This window comes from Euprymna scolopes, chromosome 39 (assembly GCF_053919585.1).
Source record: "Euprymna scolopes isolate OS-2025 chromosome 39, ASM5391958v1, whole genome shotgun sequence".
Taxonomy (NCBI): Eukaryota; Metazoa; Mollusca; class Cephalopoda; order Sepiida; family Sepiolidae; genus Euprymna; species Euprymna scolopes.
In genome coordinates, this window is record NC_136520.1 from 73,528,214 (window position 1) to 73,547,301 (window position 19,088).

Genomic DNA, 19,088 nt, shown 5'->3' on the forward strand with positions numbered 1-19,088 from the left:
TGACCCAGTTTACTCTCACCTTGTTTTTATTCCAATCTTCTGATTTCTCTCGAAAAGACCTGAGCTGCCAAATGTCCTAAACCGGACACTGTCTTTAACTGGCACAAACCCAAGATTGTTTGTAATCTGTTGCAAAACTTATTGCTATTTCTAAAACTGTCAGTAAACCAATTCTAAAATATATTGACCTTTATTGTTAAATCTTTTGTTCCTGTTACTGACACACCTTGATTAACAATACTAATTTAGCTTTCTTTTGTGTGTCTAGGTGAACAACTTCCATTGTCTTTGTTCTGCTGATAAACTTATTTCCTTTTTTTTTTCTTTTTAATTCATAACATTTGGCGGGGGTGGGGTCGATGGTATCACATGTGTAATGTGTTGCAGAAGATCCGATTAAATTTATTACTGGAATAGAATTCTTACAAGAAATGAATATCAAAATAAAGTGCTATACACTTTTTTTTTATCTTCATTTCTTGTAAGAATTCTATTTCAGTAATTAATGAAATAAAGCACCTAATAATAGGGAGTTACTTTCCTACATAAGCCGTTAGCATATAAAGTGATGCTCTTTGTGTAAACAAATAGAGCTTAGGCGTTTGGACAATGTTTGAACAATGTAATTTCACATACATATCTTAACAGGTCCTGGATATGACCTTAAACTATATCCAATGGTAAGGCCCCAGCTTGCGGGCTTTGGGGAGTGTGGAGCCACCCCTTAATTGCCATTGCTCCCAGGCCCACTCTGACCCGGAGTGGTAGTACCTGTTTGAGTCCCAACTAAGGGTTAAATAGAAACCGACTTAAAAAAAACAAATATACTCTATTAAACAATTGTTCTTCAAAATCACTGAATTCAGCATTAAATAACCTGAAAAGGGTTGATATGCCGTAAAACAAAAACAAACAACCAACCAACTAACCATCTCTTAGCAGCAACCAAATAGTGTAATGGTTATAGAAGCGTTGACTGTTGCCTAGGTGGTCGAGTTTCAATTCTGGCTTGGGGTAGTTGCTAGTCTACCCACACTGAAGAGCTACGATACAGAGAAATAGTTTGTCTGTAGATGACATATATATATATATATATATATACTAGCAGGGAGAACTAACATTCAGAATTGAATGAAGATCAACAAATCTTCCGTACTTTTATTGTCATCCAAATCAGTGAAATTGCGTATTTTTTAATCAAATTGATTGATTACCTACTTTAGTTAAGGACCTCCCCCCCCTCCCCACAGGAGAAAGCTTCACATGCCTCCCTGCAGTGACTTAGTCTATAACACATCGTAATCTATATTGAACTTTAGAGAATCTGTTATTGATTTTATAAAATTATCTGTAAATAATCCGTCCATCCATAGCCCTTCAGCCCCTGGAGGGGCATAGGCCATCTACAACTTTGTAGATGCTTTTGTAGCGACTGAATTCTTTTTTTTTGGGGTGATGGTGCTGACCCCGTGCCCAACCTTCCCAGAAGGTACATACAGCGCCTAGCCTTCCCAAATGGTCACCCATCTGGTACTGGCCAGGCTCAACGTTGCTTAACTTCAGTGATCTGGCGAGAATTCGTTGACATCTATGCGGATGACACGACCATCTACGGCAACATATCAAAGGCTGTAAATGACAAAGCTCTCTCTGATTCCCTCTCCTCTGATCTTGAGCGCGTGGTTCAGTGGGGGAAGAGATGGCTGGTTACTTTTAATGCATCTAAAACCAAGCTCCTAACTTTACATCATCATTGACCTTTACTCCTGATCTGAAATGGAACACATATATCAAGTCTGTTGCCTGGGCTGCTGGGAAAATGGTAGGATCCTTCTACCGCTCCAGAAGATATCTCACTACATCAATGATCTCCCAAAACACATACTTAAATCATTCGTTGACATCTATGCTGATGACACGACTATTTATGGCAACACATCAAAGGCCGTAAATGGCAACAATCTCTCTGATTCTCTCTCCTCAGATCTTGAGTGCGTGGTTCAGTAGGGGAAGAGGTGGCTGGTTACCTTTAATGCATCTAAGACCAAGCTCCTATCATTACATCATAAACACTGATCCCCATCTGGCATCGATTGAAATGAATGGCTCTCGTCTAGGGGAGGCCCCATGTTTTGATAAGCTTCTGGGTTTGACCTTTACTCCTGATCTGAAATGGAATAAATACATCAAGTCTGTGGCTAAGGTCGCTGGGAAAATTGTGGTATTCTTCTACCGCTCCAGAAGATATCTCACTACTGATGCAATTCTCTATCTGTATAAAAGCCAAGTACATCCAAAGATAGAGTACTGCTGCCACATCTGGGCAGGAGCTGCTAAAAACAGCCTATCCTGCCTTGACAAAATACAAAATAGACTTCGTGGCTTAGTGGGGGATGCTCTCTTCTCTTCCCTACAACCTCTCTCCCACAGAAGAGACATTGCGAGCCTGTCTTTGTTTTAGCGTTATTTTCATGGCAAGTGTTCGTCCGAGCTCCAATCTCTGGTCCCTCCTTGCCAATCCTTCATGATAAACACCCGTCTAGCTAAAACCACTGTCAGTAATTTTCCCCACTCTTTATCTGTGCCTAAATCAAAATGTAGATTCCATGAACATTTTTTCTGAGAAGTGCACACCTGTGGAATTCTCTTCCGTTTGCCTGTTTCCCACCTGACTACAACTTGGACATCTTCAAGTCCAACATAAACAAATTCCTGATTAATCGCCCCCTTAAGTAAGACACTTTATCAAATCTCCAATACCAACTATTACTACGATATTATTTCATTAATTATTGTACACAAAATAACCCTTATCCCCGAGTGGCTTCTGGGCCTTGATAAGTGGTGATCCCCATGTAAAAACAAAAAAAAAAACATGGTGTGTCAACGTGATTGTGCCGTATATCTATAAATAATGGCTTCACTTTAAGTTTAAAATGCAAAGGTCAAGTATCATGGTCCAATTGTGTTCTAAACAGAAACACTCATTTCAAATATGCCCCTGTCTTATAAAAGAATCTACAGTTGATTTTATATGCTGGACCTTTCTGCTTGTGCGGTGATAAAACTCCTGAAATGCACTTGTGATGTTAGGTTGTATAAAAGTGTTAACTTTGGTCAAAGTAGGACTTCCTTCTTTAATCGGATGTTTTTGATTATCAATTTTTCATAGTCATCAGATGCATTCCGATACAAAACCTACATAAGAACACTCCCAGTTACAGCAAGTATCTTCATGTGAAATTTTTAAAAAATGAAAAAACAATTCTGCTGTTTCCGAGCCATCGGGAATGAACTCACACAGACAGACACACACACACACACCGACAAAGCTCCTTTTATATAATCGTAGATAGATTGAGGTTTCTTTGATTTTTGAAGGTAAACCCACATCAAAAGGTTTTAGATGCTCCGTTTGAATTTGATCTAGGAAGAGACCCGTATTTTTTTGTTTTTCTTTTCAAAATAGAATTCATTTTTGAAATTTTCTTAAGAGGATCTCAAATTAACTACTGTAAGAAAAAAAACAAAACCCACTCACTTCCCCATGAATCAGATATTGCCGAAGAAAGCCAGTGAATGAGTGGTTTCTAATTAAAACTCATGAAAACCAAGTATTTTTTTTTTCCACTTTGGTGCAGCTTGAAACTTAATATAACGTATAACTCACCCGATCTAAAAATATTAACAAAAACACAAGATCTGTTATATTTTTGTTTATCTGTCTGACCGTTGAACTTTTTTCTGGAAACTGCTGGGCCAATCTGGCTGAAAGCTTGTATGGACTTTTGTTATAAGGTGCAGTAAACTAAGTATTATGGCATCCATTCGATATACGTTTAGGAATTAAGGGATAAGTCACCAAAATACCTTATTTACTGCAGAAGTTTATTCAGAAACTACTGGGCTAATCTGGCTGAAATTTTGTATGAATCTTTATGATGATATGAAACGAACTAAGTATTATGACATCTGTTTGATGCATGCTTAGGGATTATTAAGGAATACTATTTAATGCAAATGTCAATTTGGCATTAAGCAATCATTCTAAGTACACGGGCTATAACTTTGGCTCGTTTTTAATAGGCTAAAAATCTAATGTAATATAAACCATCATCTTGCTACTCAACTCTCCACATAAGATGCCCTTGATAAATCTGGCTCCAAATCACAGTAGCCTCCGATGCTTCTGTGAAATTTGGCAATTGTTTAGGTGAATAAAATCTTAGACAAATTAAAAAAAAAAAAAAAAAAAATGCTTAGTGGATATATTTTTCTATTTCTGTTATTGAATAATCTTTGCTATTTTCTGTATTAATCTTTTATTTTGTTTTCGTTTAAGGCAAGTCTACGAGAGTCTTGTTGTTGATGGTACCATTATTCCAGAACCTGAAAAGGCTCCCCCAACTGTGCCCATGGACTATGCTTGGGCCAGGGTAAGTGAATTTGATTGGGAAAATCTTTCCTAATCAGACAATTATAAATCTTCTGTCTTTGATATCGTTGCTGAAACGTTTTGGTCAATTTATTCTTTATCTGGTCCTTAGAGGTCCCATTTTAGGCGTCCAATTTGTGACAGGGATTTTTGAGAAAAGACGATTTCAGGTAGACTTTTTTTAAAGGGTTTGTACAGGTTTGAAAAGTCTATAAATTTTAATTTTTGCCTTAAAAAGGCTTTATATCTATGACCTTGACAAATCATTGAAAATATGGAAAATGTCTTGAAATCGTATTTTTTATGGCCAGTAAAAATTTGTGTTGCACTATTAAAAATAAAATCAAAATAAACACTATTAAATTATTTTTTAAGTATTAAAAATACCATCACAATATCGTTTAAATATTGAAAATAAAATTGAAAAACAATGTTCTAAGATTGCATTGTATTTTTGTGGATACAAGAGTTACATCCCTTTATTACAAAACTACCTAATGTTTTCCATATAATAGCATTTATCACAAAACTACCCAATGTTTTCCATATAATAACATTTATCACAAAACTACCCAATGTTTTCCATATAATAACATTTATCACAAAAATACCCAATGTTTCCATGTAATAACATTTATCACAAAACTACCCAATGTTTTCCATATAATAACATTTATCACAAAACTACCCAATGTTTTCCATGTAATAACATTTATCACAAAACTACCCAATGTTTTCCATATAATAACATTTATCACAAAACTACCCAATGTTTTCCATATAATAACATTTATCACAAAATTACCCAATGTTTTCCATATAATAACATTTATCACAAAACTACCCAATGTTTTCCATATAATAACATTTATCACAAAATTACCCAATGTTTTCCATATAATAACATTTATCACAAAACTACCCAATGTTTTCCATGTAATAACATTTATCACAAAACTACCCAATGTTTTCCATGTAATAACATTTATCACAAACCTACCCCATGTTTTCCATATAATAACATTTATCACAAAACTACCCAATGTTTTCCATATAATAGCATTTATCACAAAATTACCCAATGTTTTCCATATAATAACATTTATCACAAAACTACCCAATGTTTTCCATATAATAACATTTATCACAAAACTACCCAATGTTTTCCATATAATAACATTTATCACAAAACTACCCAATGTTTTCCATATAATAACATTTATCACAAAACTACCCAATGTTTTCCATATAATAACATTTATCACAAAACTACCCAATGTTTTCCATATAATAACATTTATCACAAAATTACCCAATGTTTTCCATATAATAACATTTATCACAAAACTACCCAATGTTTTCCATGTAATAACATTTATCACAAAACTACCCAATGTTTTCCATGTAATAACATTTATCACAAACCTACCCCATGTTTTCCATATAATAACATTTATCACAAAACTACCCAATGTTTTCCATATAATAGCATTTATCACAAAATTACCCAATGTTTTCCATATAATAACATTTATCACAAAACTACCCAATGTTTTCCATATAATAACATTTATCACAAAACTACCCAATGTTTTCCATATAATAACATTTATCACAAAACTACCCAATGTTTTCCATATAATAACATTTATCACAAAACTACCCAATGTTTTCCATATAATAACATTTATCACAAAATTACCCAATGTTTTCCATATAATAACATTTATCACAAAACTACCCAATGTTTTCCATGTAATAACATTTATCACAAAACTACCCAATGTTTTCCATGTAATAACATTTATCACAAACCTACCCCATGTTTTCCATATAATAACATTTATCACAAAACTACCCAATGTTTTCCATATAATAGCATTTATCACAAAATTACCCAATGTTTTCCATATAATAACATTTATCACAAAACTACCCAATGTTTTCCATATAATAACATTTATCACAAAACTACCCAATGTTTTCCATATAATAACATTTATCACAAAACTACCCAATGTTTTCCATATAATAACATTTATCACAAAACTACCCAATGTTTTCCATATAATAACATTTATCACAAAATTACCCAATGTTTTCCATATAATAACATTTATCACAAAACTACCCAATGTTTTCCATGTAATAACATTTATCACAAAACTACCCAATGTTTTCCATGTAATAACATTTATCACAAACCTACCCCATGTTTTCCATATAATAACATTTATCACAAAACTACCCAATGTTTTCCATATAATAGCATTTATCACAAAATTACCCAATGTTTTCCATATAATAACATTTATCACAAAACTACCCAATGTTTTCCATATAATAACATTTATCACAAAACTACCCAATGTTTTCCATATAATAACATTTATCACAAAATTACCCAATGTTTTCCATATAATAGCATTTATCACAAAACTACCCAATGTTTTCCATATAATAACATTTATCACAAAACTACCCAATGTTTTCCATATAATAACATTTATCACAAAACTACCCAATGTTTTCCATGTAATAACATTTATCACAAAACTACCCAATGTTTTCCATATAATAACATTTATCACAAAATTACCCAATGTTTTCCATATAATAACATTTATCACAAAACTACCCAATGTTTTCCATATAATAACATTTATCACAAAACTACCCAATGTTTTCCATGTAATAACATTTATCACAAAACTACCCAATGTTTTCCATATAATAACATTTATCACAAAACTACCCAATGTTTTCCATATAATAACATTTATCACAAAACTACCCAATGTTTTCCATATAATAACATTTATCACAAAACTACCCAATGTTTTCCATATAATAACATTTATCACAAAACTACCCAATGTTTTCCATATAATAACATTTATCACAAAACTACCCAATGTTTTCCATATAATAACATTTATCACAAAACTACCCAATGTTTTCCATATAATAACATTTATCACAAAACTACCCAATGTTTTCCATATAATAACATTTATCACAAAACTACCCAATGTTTTCCATATAATAACATTTATCACAAAACTACCCAATGTTTTCCATATAATAACATTTATCACAAAACTACCCAATGTTTTCCATATAATAACATTTATCACAAAACTACCCAATGTTTTCCATATAATAACATTTATCACAAAACTACCCAATGTTTTCCATATAATAACATTTATCACAAAACTACCCAATGTTTTCCATATAATAACATTTATCACAAAACTACCCAATGTTTTCCATGTAATAACATTTATCACAAAACTACCCAATGTTTTCCATGTAATAACATTTATCACAAAACTACCCAATGTTTCCATGTAATAACATTTATCACAAACCTACCCAATGTTTTCCATATAATAACATTTATCACAAAACTACCCAATGTTTTCCATATAATAACATTGGGTAGTTTAGTGATAAAGAGATGTAACTCTTGTATCCACAATACTGGAAATTCAAAATTTAAAAATAAAAACAGACACAGCATAGACCAATCTACAGTGAGGAGAAAATATCATTTAATCGCACTTGGTTGACCAAATATAACAAACCCTGTTTTAGTGAAAACTGTTCTTAGGTTTGTATTTAATTGCAAGAGAATTGATAAAAAAACAAAACAAATTAATGAATTCAAATTTCATAAAAAGAGATATATTTAAAATGGAAGTTTACATAGATATGAAAACATGAATGTTTGTTAATATTTTAAGAGCTCTTGTAGAACAAAGTGGGATTTATTCATATTATTTGGATTCATCAAACTACTGTTATAGTGAGCGTCATTTTCACAACGTTTCGGGTGATGTAACCTTCGACCTTCTTCAGGTGTATCTTGTCGAGCTCAGGGAAGGTTTCAGTCGAACTTGGGAAGGACCTGTGGCATAGTGAAAGTGATATTCTCCTGAAAGTTGAAGGTACAATTCTCGGTGTGGGGGACTAACTTAGGACTTCAATCCATGGCTGATGGAATAAGAACATACTACCCCCATGAAGTAAATAAATGGACTCGTTTGAAATTCTGTTAAAATTCCCGAGTTCGACAGAAACATTCCCGAGTTAGACAAGATACCCCTGAAGAAGATCAAAGCTTACATTGAGCGAGACATTGGCAAAATGACACTCAAGATGAGAGCAGTAGTGTGATGAAACCAAATAATATGAATAACCAATTCTCATCTAAAAAATTCAGAAATGTAAAGGGCAATTTATTAGCTGAGATATAGAAGAAGTCCGAGCCGATAATTTAAGGGCAATGAATTATCCACGGGTCTGAAAAATAATAATTAAAACTTCCCCACTCAGTGACACAAATTATATATGATTAAAAGTTATTAGTAAAAGTCAGTGTTCATTTGTTTTCATTGTAGAAAGAAAGTTCAATGAGAAATGTAAGAAGTATTTAAAATAAGTTTCAATTTGTTTTTGATGAGCAGACGATAATGGGAAAGCTAAAATAATACATTTTTTAAACTCTTACGCAGACAGTTATAAGCATACACACTCTGACACTAATGCACACATATACACACAACACATAACCTCTTTCACATTGGAGCTCTCATGACTCTGTAATGGGTTTTATGTGCATTGGTCTAGTCTAACAAAAACCTGTAAGTCTGCCATTCAATCTTGGTCGTAATGTGAATGCCACTTATTCAAAATAATGCAAGAATGATCATTAGTAGAAACTGGCAATGAAGCTAGCGACCAACAAAAGATGTTGTTTGGAAGCTTACCGTGTGTGTGTGAGTGTGATTCCCTTGGATTTTACTTGTGCAAATGGAAATTTAACTAACTTTCTTGGATTCTGCATTTTTGGATTTTACCGTCATTGGATACTTTACCCTTCACCAGACTATCCATTCACGTGAAATCACTTTTTTTATTCACCCTATTCCCTCTGTTTCACTATTTGTTACCAAGTAAGATCTATGACTTACTTGTAGTTTCATCAAATACTTCTGCAAGCCAAATCCAATCCCACATTTTGCTAAATCCTACCCTCTGATGAGAAGGAAAATATTTCTTTGAAACTCCGCGGATTAAGGACTATCCACTTATTTATAATCAAATTTATTAGCTGTTTTGTGAGATGTTTCATTCTGGTCTCCAGATAATGTTGGGTATCAGGAAAGAATATGCGCTATTTTAGGGCCTATCTCTCCCTGTTGACTTGTATATTATAAAGTATATCAGCTTTTTTTCAGTTGTGGGTTAATCTGCTCTAGTCTCCAGATAATGTTGGGTCATGAGGAGAGGCTATGCACTGTTTCAGGGTGTATTGCTTATAAATTGGACTTACGTTGTTTTGCTTGCTGTGCTGACTGAACCAATGGACGATTTTAGCTTGGCACAATGAAGGAGACGATTACAGCTAATGAGTGCGTATAGTGCATGTTCACAGCATAATCCGTTGGGTCAACTTTGGTTCACTGTACATTTGTTTGTGAAAATAAATAGGATATTTTTAAAAATACATCACTATAGACAAATAAAGTTACGGTCAAATATCTATTTAAAGAGGAATTAGCGAGATTTCATGATTCACAGTGACGGTTGCGAGAACTGATATGAGAAAGATACGATAGATGTGTAATGTGAGGGTTGAAGACATTCGTTGCATGGAGAGAATGATATAATGGATATGTAATGCGAGTCTTAAAGACAGGCTTAGATCTGATGACTTCAGAGGAAGATTAAATCAGGAAATAAGATGAAACTTTGTTGGTTTGATCACGTGGAAAGAATGAATGAGAGATGTAGAACAGTTGAGGTAGCAAGGCCAAGGAAAACATGGGAGGAAGTGCCAAGGTGTTAAGGGCCAATTTGGGAAAAAGAGGGATAAATAAAGACCTGGCCGGAGATAGGTTAATTTTTAATTCAATTTTTAAAAACTGTCCGACACATGCTAGTATTTTGAATGGGTGTGAAACCGAATATGATGATAACGAGTTTTGTTTTGTATTTTTCCAGGAACTTGGATTGATCCGCAAACCTGCTTCTTTTATGACCAGCATTTGTGATGAACGAGGATCCGAGCTGCTCTATGCGGGCACTCCTATCACCGACATTTTCAAAGAAGACTTGGGAATTGGTGGTGTGCTCAGCTTGCTTTGGTTTCAAAGAAGGTCAGTGGCAAACTCGATTTGAACCAAATACCGTTTTTATAACAAGCCGAACAATCTAACACTTGGGTTTTTTTAATAGAGGCAAAATTTCCAGTTGGTCTTTCTGCTGACACTTCACTTTCATTGCTCAAAAAAAATATTATTCTTAAAGGAGATTCTTCTAACTCGTTAGATTTATTTCTACTGAGTATATTAAATCAGAATGAAATATTTTTTTTAAAATAAAAATAAAAGCAGTAGTTCGTTGCCGGTTTCATTTTTTAAGTCAAGTGTCCTACTTTTATATGTTTTGTAAAATTTTTCTGTCGCCCCCCCCCCCCCCAACAAAAGGAGGGGGGGACGACCTGTAAATTCACCCTTGTCTGTTCGTCCGTTCGTCTGTCCGCACTTTTCTCAATAACTACGCCTTGCAATATTTTGAAATTTTGTAGAAACATTAAACATGATATGAGTAAAAAAAAGTAACAGAATGGATTTTCTGGGAAAACTTCGGTTGCCAATCCAGGGGTGCCTTTCGGGTTAAAATGGCTAAAATTGACACTTCTGTGCTTATTTAAAAAAATTATACCTTAGATTTTTATAAAACTTTCTGAAAAGTTGTAACTAACTGATTTCTATATAATTTTGTTTGTCTATACTTCGCGATAACTCTTGGGTGTGCCCCAGGGGCTCTTTTAGGGCTAATAAAAACACTCCATTTTTGGGACTATTTTACCATGTTTGTCCAAAATTTTCTGTATATGTCTATTTAGCAGTTTTGCATGGTGCTGAACTCAAATTTAAATATGTTGGGAACTTTTGGGGCTAAATCGTGGGGGGGGGCAAATGATGGACTTCTTTTTTTGCATGGTGCAGAACTCAAATTTACATATGTTAAGGCCTAAAACTGCACCGTTTGTTCGTTTTCACCAGGATTTGACGTCCCCTGGGGAATTTTGGGGCTAAATGTGGGCTGGGGTGGGGGCAGATGCTGAACTTGTTCATTTTTTTATGCCTCGTTCACTGTGCACTCATGGGGGACCACGCATGCTTCACTTGTTTTTAAGATTTTCTTTTCATGTTGACATGATTTATTCAAGAAATTTTTTTATGACTTTATTTCCTCAAAGTTGTATTTCTTCATGTATAGAAATTTGTCGACAAGCTACAACCACTATAAACAGTTTTCCCCACTCTCTAATTGAGCCTAAATCTAAATGCAGATTCCATGAGTAAAGTTTCCATCCCAGAACTGCCTGCCTGTGGAACACTGTTCCACTGGCCTGCTTCTCAGTTGAATACAGCATGGTAACCTTCAAATCCAATGTAAACAAGTTCTTGTTGAGCCGTCCCCATAAATAATCAAATTCTAACCAATTTATACCATTAACAATTATTACACTAGCACCTTACATTCATTAACTCTTATCCTCGAGTGGCCTTGATAAGTCGTGATATCCAAGTAGAAAAGAAAAACAAATTGTCAAATTTACCAATTAACATTTCTGTTCATATTATTTTGGTACATAAAACACACAGAAACATCAAACTAATCAAAGGAATTCTTCCATCTGTTTTGAATTGCTATATCAATTATCAAAGAAAATTCACATCACATCCAGTAAGAGACCCTAGTCACCTGGCCTATTATAAGGAAGGCCTTGAACTGAGACAATTTTCAGGAGAGGTGAACGTACACGATTATGTATTATTCGGATTATTCAAACGATAGTTCTCATCTTGGATGTTATTCTCCAAAACATTTCGGACGATATAACTCTGAACTTCTTAACGTGTTACTGAATTTTTATTATTATTATTATTAAAAAATGAAATCTACTCAGTTAAATATTTGTATATTATTTAAAGACTTGATAAATTTTATTTGTATATTGTTTAAAGACATGACAAATTTTTTTTGTATATTATTTAAAGACATGATAAATTTTATTTGTATATTGTTTAAAGACATGACAAATTTTTTTTGTATATTATTTAAAGACATGATAAATTTTATTTGTATATTGTTTAAAGACTTGATAAATGGAAATTTAAACTAAAACATAGACTAAAATAATGTTATTCATTAATAACTAAATGTTTTTCTTTTGTTTGTAAACTTTGCTCTTCTATTTCACGTGTCATTCGAAAGCATCAAATCATATTTTCATAGGTCCTGGATATGACCTAAAACTATATCCGATGGTGAGGCCCCACCTTGCGGGCCTTGGGGAGTGTGGAGCCACCCTTTAATTGCCATTGTTCCCAGGTCCACTTTGACCCGGAGTGGTAGTACCTGTTAGGGTCCCAACTATGGGTTAAATAGAATCTGACTTTAAAAAAAAAGAAATATACTCCATTAAAAATCTTTCCTCAAAATAACTGGATTCGGCATTAAATAACCTGAAAAAGGCTGATATGCCGTAAAACAAAAACAACCAACCAACCATATTTTCACATCAACATCGAACTTAAGAAACAAATCCGAGCTGCCGTTGCTCAAGCGCCAAAATATGCCACTCAGTCTCTGAAAGATCAAAATGTATGGAGAGCAAAAAGTTAATGTTTTTATTAGTTTCTCTGTAACAGTTGTGCATTTCTTCCGTGTTACATATGTTGAGATAAAATTATAGTCGGTTATGGTGAACTCTTTATATATTTCTGATAATTTGTGAGAACCCTTTCAAAGGAGAATTAAAAATTGCAATCAATAGATCACTTCATGGCACAGCTCGGATATATGCAACTTAATCACGTTGAAACACTGATTCTCATTAGATCGGCAAAGTTAAGCAATGTTGATTCTGGTCAGAATTGGGAATTTCAGGTGCTGTAGGAGGATGTCAACATGTTTCTGCAAAAATTGCAAAAACCAAAACTAACATCTTCTCTAACGGGGATATACATGTGACTGGGGACCGCTTGTGAATTTCATACTTCCATGGAACTTCCTCCTTTGGAGGAAGTCGGTTAAGCCTGCATAGGGTTAGTGTCATTTCCATTCAATATTGAAATAGACTTCTTAATATACTCGGTCATGGATATGCGAGCGACTGCATGAAGCTTAACTGATTTGCATATTCCTTTAAAAGACACCTCTTTGCAAGCCACAGCAAAAACCTAACAAAAAGAGCATTTCACCCCCCCCCTTTTCTCCTAATAACAATAAAAAAAAAAATTATTCACTAGTTTTGTGTGCCATAACCCACTGTGGAGTCTAGCTACTGACGGGAATATATCCAGGGAGGATGCAAATCACGTTGGTTGAGACAGGGTATGCGCATTCATTTCACTTGCACAAAGTATAGTTTTGAATTTTTACTAGGGTCAGAATTAGTCCATATTTGAATTATTCGGACTACTGTTCTCATCTTGAGTTTTCTAAAGTCATAAGGGACTACTATTCTCATGTTTTGGACGTTATAACCTCTGACAAACCTAATAGGTCCCGCACTGTCAACCAAACTCCAACCTCTGTCCCATCATTGAAATGTGCCATCCCTTTACCTGTTTTACAAATATTTTAATAGAAAGTGCTTGGATGAACTCGAAGCACTTGTAAACCACCCCCCCACACACAAGCAGCAAAATCCCACCCCTACACCGTAGAGATCCCCTAAATGCCATAAAACCTTCTACTCAAATAGTTTATTCTCTCAAGCTGCTAGACTTAGGAATTCCCTCCAGGGTCCCTGCTTCTCTGACTGTACTGACATGCAGAAGTTTAAGAACTTCTGCATGTCAGTACACTTGTGTAATGTGAACAGACATTTTGCTGCTCAACTCCCTACATAGTATCCCTGCAAATCTGGTCCCAAATAGTAATCCCTTATGACTTTGTGGTACTGTGCCTTGTTTGGGGTGAAAATACAGCTTAAAAAAAAACAAAAAAAAAAAAATCTTTTTCAGAATCATTTTATTTTTAAAAAAAATTTCCGAAAAACTTTAATCGAATCACTTTGTTCATTAAATGTAATTAATTTCAGGTTGCCGAAATATGCGACTAAATTTATTGAAATGTGCTTGATGGTAACTGCTGACCACGGCCCTGCTGTTTCCGGAGCCCACAACGCCATCGTCTGCACCCGAGCTGGAAAAGATCTCGTCTCTGCACTTGCCTCCGGTCTTCTTACTATCGTAAGTATTTTCAGAAAAGAATAGCAACAACTTTTGTTCAATTGATTGTATACACTGAATTGTTTAAAGTAGAAATTGTTTTAGCATTTTATTAAATACCCCCCATCCAAGGGTTCATTATTGTTATATATATATATATATATATATATATATATATATATATATATATATATTGTCGGGTCTTCTTGGCTCTCACACCATCTTGTTTTATCTTCCCTCACACCAGGTGTGTTGGAAACAGTTTGCAGATAGTCTCGGATTTGCAACAGTTACAAGTTGGACGCAGGTTGTGGATTGGACCAGATTGGGAAAGACCAAAACAAGGAGACGGATTGGTCAGTTGACTGACAAACATAGCCTCTACAGAAAAAAAATGGACGTTAGTGTGTAGAGTAGGGTTTCCTAAAGTGGGCTTCATGGAGCCCTGGGACTCTGTGAGTGAGACTGATGGGTCCGGAATCTCTTTCTTAAAAAAGACCAAATGGAAAAGTTAAATGGCTGCAAACATTTAATTATTGAGCTTTTTTATTGAAAAGCGATATGATACATAACTACCGGAATTTTATTGGTTTTATTAAAGAATTGTCTGGTAGTATTCATTTTTTGTCTTTTCTTTTTTTACTGCAATAGCGTCTCAAAAAAAAAATGCATTTCAAGGAAAAACAGTACTTACGTAGATATCATGCCAATATTAGTATAAATTCCGAAAATTATGAAAAATGGGCCTGTAGAAAAATAATTACAAGTAAAAACATAATTTTTCAAACTTGCAATCATTCACTGTAAATTAACGCTTTAGATGCTTGAAATCAGGGGGAGATAAACTGCTTTCAGGTCGCCTTATCTTGCGTATTCTCGATAAATCGATAAATATTACACACTTTTTTTCCGAAAATTAGCTTTAGCACGTCTTCTACTGGATGATGTTTCATGAATTTTTGAATTTATATTAATTTCGACATGACACGTAAGTATGTAATAATGTTTTTCCCTGAAATACCTTTGTTTGAAAATACACGATTGGGTTGAATGAAACACTATAGTTAAGTTGCACCCTTTTCTTTATTTAAATTTTTTTAATAGTTTTTTGTTGATGTTTATTAAACAATGAACATCTCCATGGTTCTTGTCATTGTACAAAAAAAATGATTCTTTCTTCTGGGAAGTTTGATCAAGGTTCAATCCAGAGTCTCTCTGGGATCGATAACAGACAGCATGATCCTTACTCTTTTTTCGTGTAGACCTGCATAATGACTTGTTGGAGGACATCGCACCTGATTCTGTTTTCTTGGTGTATATTTTTTGTATTAAATTTTTATCGTTTCAGGGTGACCGTTTTGGCGGTGCTTTGGATGCTGCTGCCAAACAATTCAGTGAAGCCTATGATAGTAGCCTCATCCCAATGGAATTTGTCAACTCGATGAGGAAGAAAGGAAAGTTAATCATGGGTATTGGACACAGAGTTAAATCCGTAAGAAACACGGGGAAAATTCTTCCTCCTCCTATCTTTTTCATTTCCTTTTTTCTCTTTTTCCTTTTCATCCTTTTTCTGTTCCTACCCCTCTTCTTCTCCATTCCATCCTTTATCATCCTTTCCCCTTTACCTATTTGTTTTCTCCCTTTCTATCCTCTGCCTTTCTCTTATTTCTCTCTCCATTTTCACTTCTTTTTTATCCATTCTATCTTCCTTCCCTCTTTTCTTCCTCTTTTTCCCTTTCATCTCTTTACTCCATCTTTCCTTTTAGTTTTTATCTTTTAATAAAAATATTTTTGCTGTTTTCATTTTTTATCATTGTATGAGTAAAGCATAATTTAAAATGTAAAGTTTATCCATTTTATGTGGATATTATAATATGACCATGTGGTATATTTAATATTATAATATGACCATGTGGTATATTTAATATGACCATGTGGTATATTTAATATTATAATATGACCATGTGGTATATTTAATATTATAATATGGCCATGTGGTATATTTAATATTATAATATGGCCATGTGGTATATTTAATATTATAATATGGCCATGTGGTATATTTAATATTATAATATGGCCATGTGGTATATTTAATATTATAATATGGCCATGTGGTATATTTAATATGGAAAAACTCTTGGTGACCTTCTGTAGCTATAATAATACTTTAATTCTATTAACAAAAAAAAAAAAGAAACATTTTTTTTTAATATTATGAAAAATTTATCACCATAATGAAAAGCTAGAATAAAATAAAAAAAATTTAAAATGGTTAAACAGTTAACGTCAAACAGGGTTTTGAATTTTTGAGATGAGGATTGATAATTTGTATTTGGATTATTATGGACTGCTGTTTTTATCTAGTGTTATTCACATAACGTTTCAGTCGATGTAACCTCAGACCATTGTCAGGTGTATCTTGTCAAACTCTGAAATCTGCAGAAATTTTGAACGGAACATTTTATTTAATCCGCATGAGTAGCATGTGCTCATTGCGGCAACAATGACATTGTACAAGTCCTACGTAAGTCACAATTGTATTTTGAGTATTGCTCACATGGAAGATTGAACCTTCAACCTCCAGAAGAGTGTAGCTTACAACTGAATTTTACCAAGTACTTTATCCACTATGGCAAGAGTCCTTATGACTGAAACATGTAAATAACTTGGAGGTCTTCAAGTCCAACATAAACAAGTTTGTGATGAATCGCCCCCTTAAGTAAGACACTTTATCAGATCTCAATTACTAGCGATTACTACGATATTATTTCATGATTACTGTACATGCAATAACCCTTATCCCCTAGTTGCCTCCGGGCCTTGATAAGTGGTGACTTCTTTGTAAAAAAAAAAATAAAATAAAAATAACGCTCAAGATGTGAACAGTAGTTTGAATAGTTCAAATTATACACCAGACATATTGCATTTTCGTGTTGTAGTTTTGGCCGATGTTATTTTGTTCTATAGCTAGAGGAGGAGGATATAAGCATATAAATTGTGTCATATTGTATAGCCACGTATCAACTCGGCGTCTAGACATATGTTATACAGCGGGGTATTGTTACATGATAAGGGCTGTCCCCTTTTCATGTAAGTATAAAAATAGGGATTTAGTTAAATGTAAAAATGAAATAGAATAGACGAAATTCGAACCTCGTAATTTAGGTTTAGAAATAGATTACGAGAGAGAATTAGAAAATGGAATGTAAAAACAAACCATTGTTTAGCTTAGAGATAAAATAGTTTTAAGAAAAGGAATGTGCATTTTTTAATTCTGTTATGAAATTGAATTGAGGAATGCAACTATAGGATAATTTAATAAACATGTTTTTAACATATTGGAAATATAGGTTACTGGAAATATAGGTTAAAATTCCTTTTGTAAAAAAAGGAAAAAGTTTTGGACACACATTTCCAGAACACGTGAAAGAAGACATATGTTTTAAGATGTGTATGACGTCATGGAAAATGAGAAGTTCTCAATATAGTTAGAAACTTTAGAGTTAAGCAGAGAGAGAGTCTGAGGACAACAGACGATAGTCTGGAGTCCAGAGATGGACAGTCGAACGTCTGGAAGGGAGACGGTCACCTTTGAAACATAGAATGTAAAACTTTGAATTCCTGATTAAGAAAACCACCGACCGGTCGAAAAAGAAATAAACGTATCATGTGTTTTATAAACGTCGTCTTTGTGTTGTAATTCTACCAAAATGTAAAGTGAAATTGTTATTATATGTCTTATATATCCTGTGTTTTAAAATGTCTTCACATACACAATGTCTCTACATCTCATATCTACAATGTGAACACTAAGACTGTCTCAACACTGTCTCCTCACTCTAGGAGCTTCTACTACACTTCTAAGCATGAACATTTTATATATATGAATCTCTTCATAACACGAACACAGACCGCAACATCTCTCTTAATAAGACTCTCCAAGACTCACTTTTAATAAGACTTCCTAACAACGAACAATAACAACAACAACAAGAATAATAATAATAATAATAATAATGAAAACCTATATTACACAGGGATATATTACTGTAGGTATGATTTTTTTATAAGAAAAAGAATATATGCTTCATACCTTTTCTTTCTCCGGAGTTTTTCTGACTTCACTGCTGGACTCTGTTATAAAACCTACAATGACCAACACCATAACCGATTGAGAGACCTGTTTTTTCTTCTCTTGTGAAACCACAGAAATTATGACAACTTTATATTTTACAAAATATAAATTTATTTCAGTATCTCAGTGGTCTTCACAAGGAGTCTGCTTACATGTTTACATTGCTTATTTTTTCCAGCCCTACTTCCCGGCTTTGAAGCACATCTGTTCACTTTTGTGACCAAACTCAAAGTCTTCAAATCTAATCTTCTTG

General features: G+C 33.8%; 1 protein-coding gene across 4 annotated transcripts in view; it reads left to right on the forward strand.

Annotated features, from left to right (window-relative positions):
* Positions 1 to 19,088, forward strand: part of LOC145263869 (ATP-citrate synthase-like) — a 238,639-nt gene that overhangs the window by 207,948 nt on the left and 11,603 nt on the right. For all 4 annotated transcript variants that reach the window (XM_080120941.1, XM_080120942.1, XM_080120943.1 and 1 more), the window contains 4 exons: positions 4,343 to 4,436; positions 10,448 to 10,602; positions 14,568 to 14,718; positions 16,046 to 16,189. In XM_080120941.1, coding sequence (XP_079977067.1) covers positions 4,343 to 4,436; positions 10,448 to 10,602; positions 14,568 to 14,718; positions 16,046 to 16,189 — 544 coding nt within the window. The remainder of the gene's footprint in view (positions 1 to 4,342; positions 4,437 to 10,447; positions 10,603 to 14,567; positions 14,719 to 16,045; positions 16,190 to 19,088) is intronic.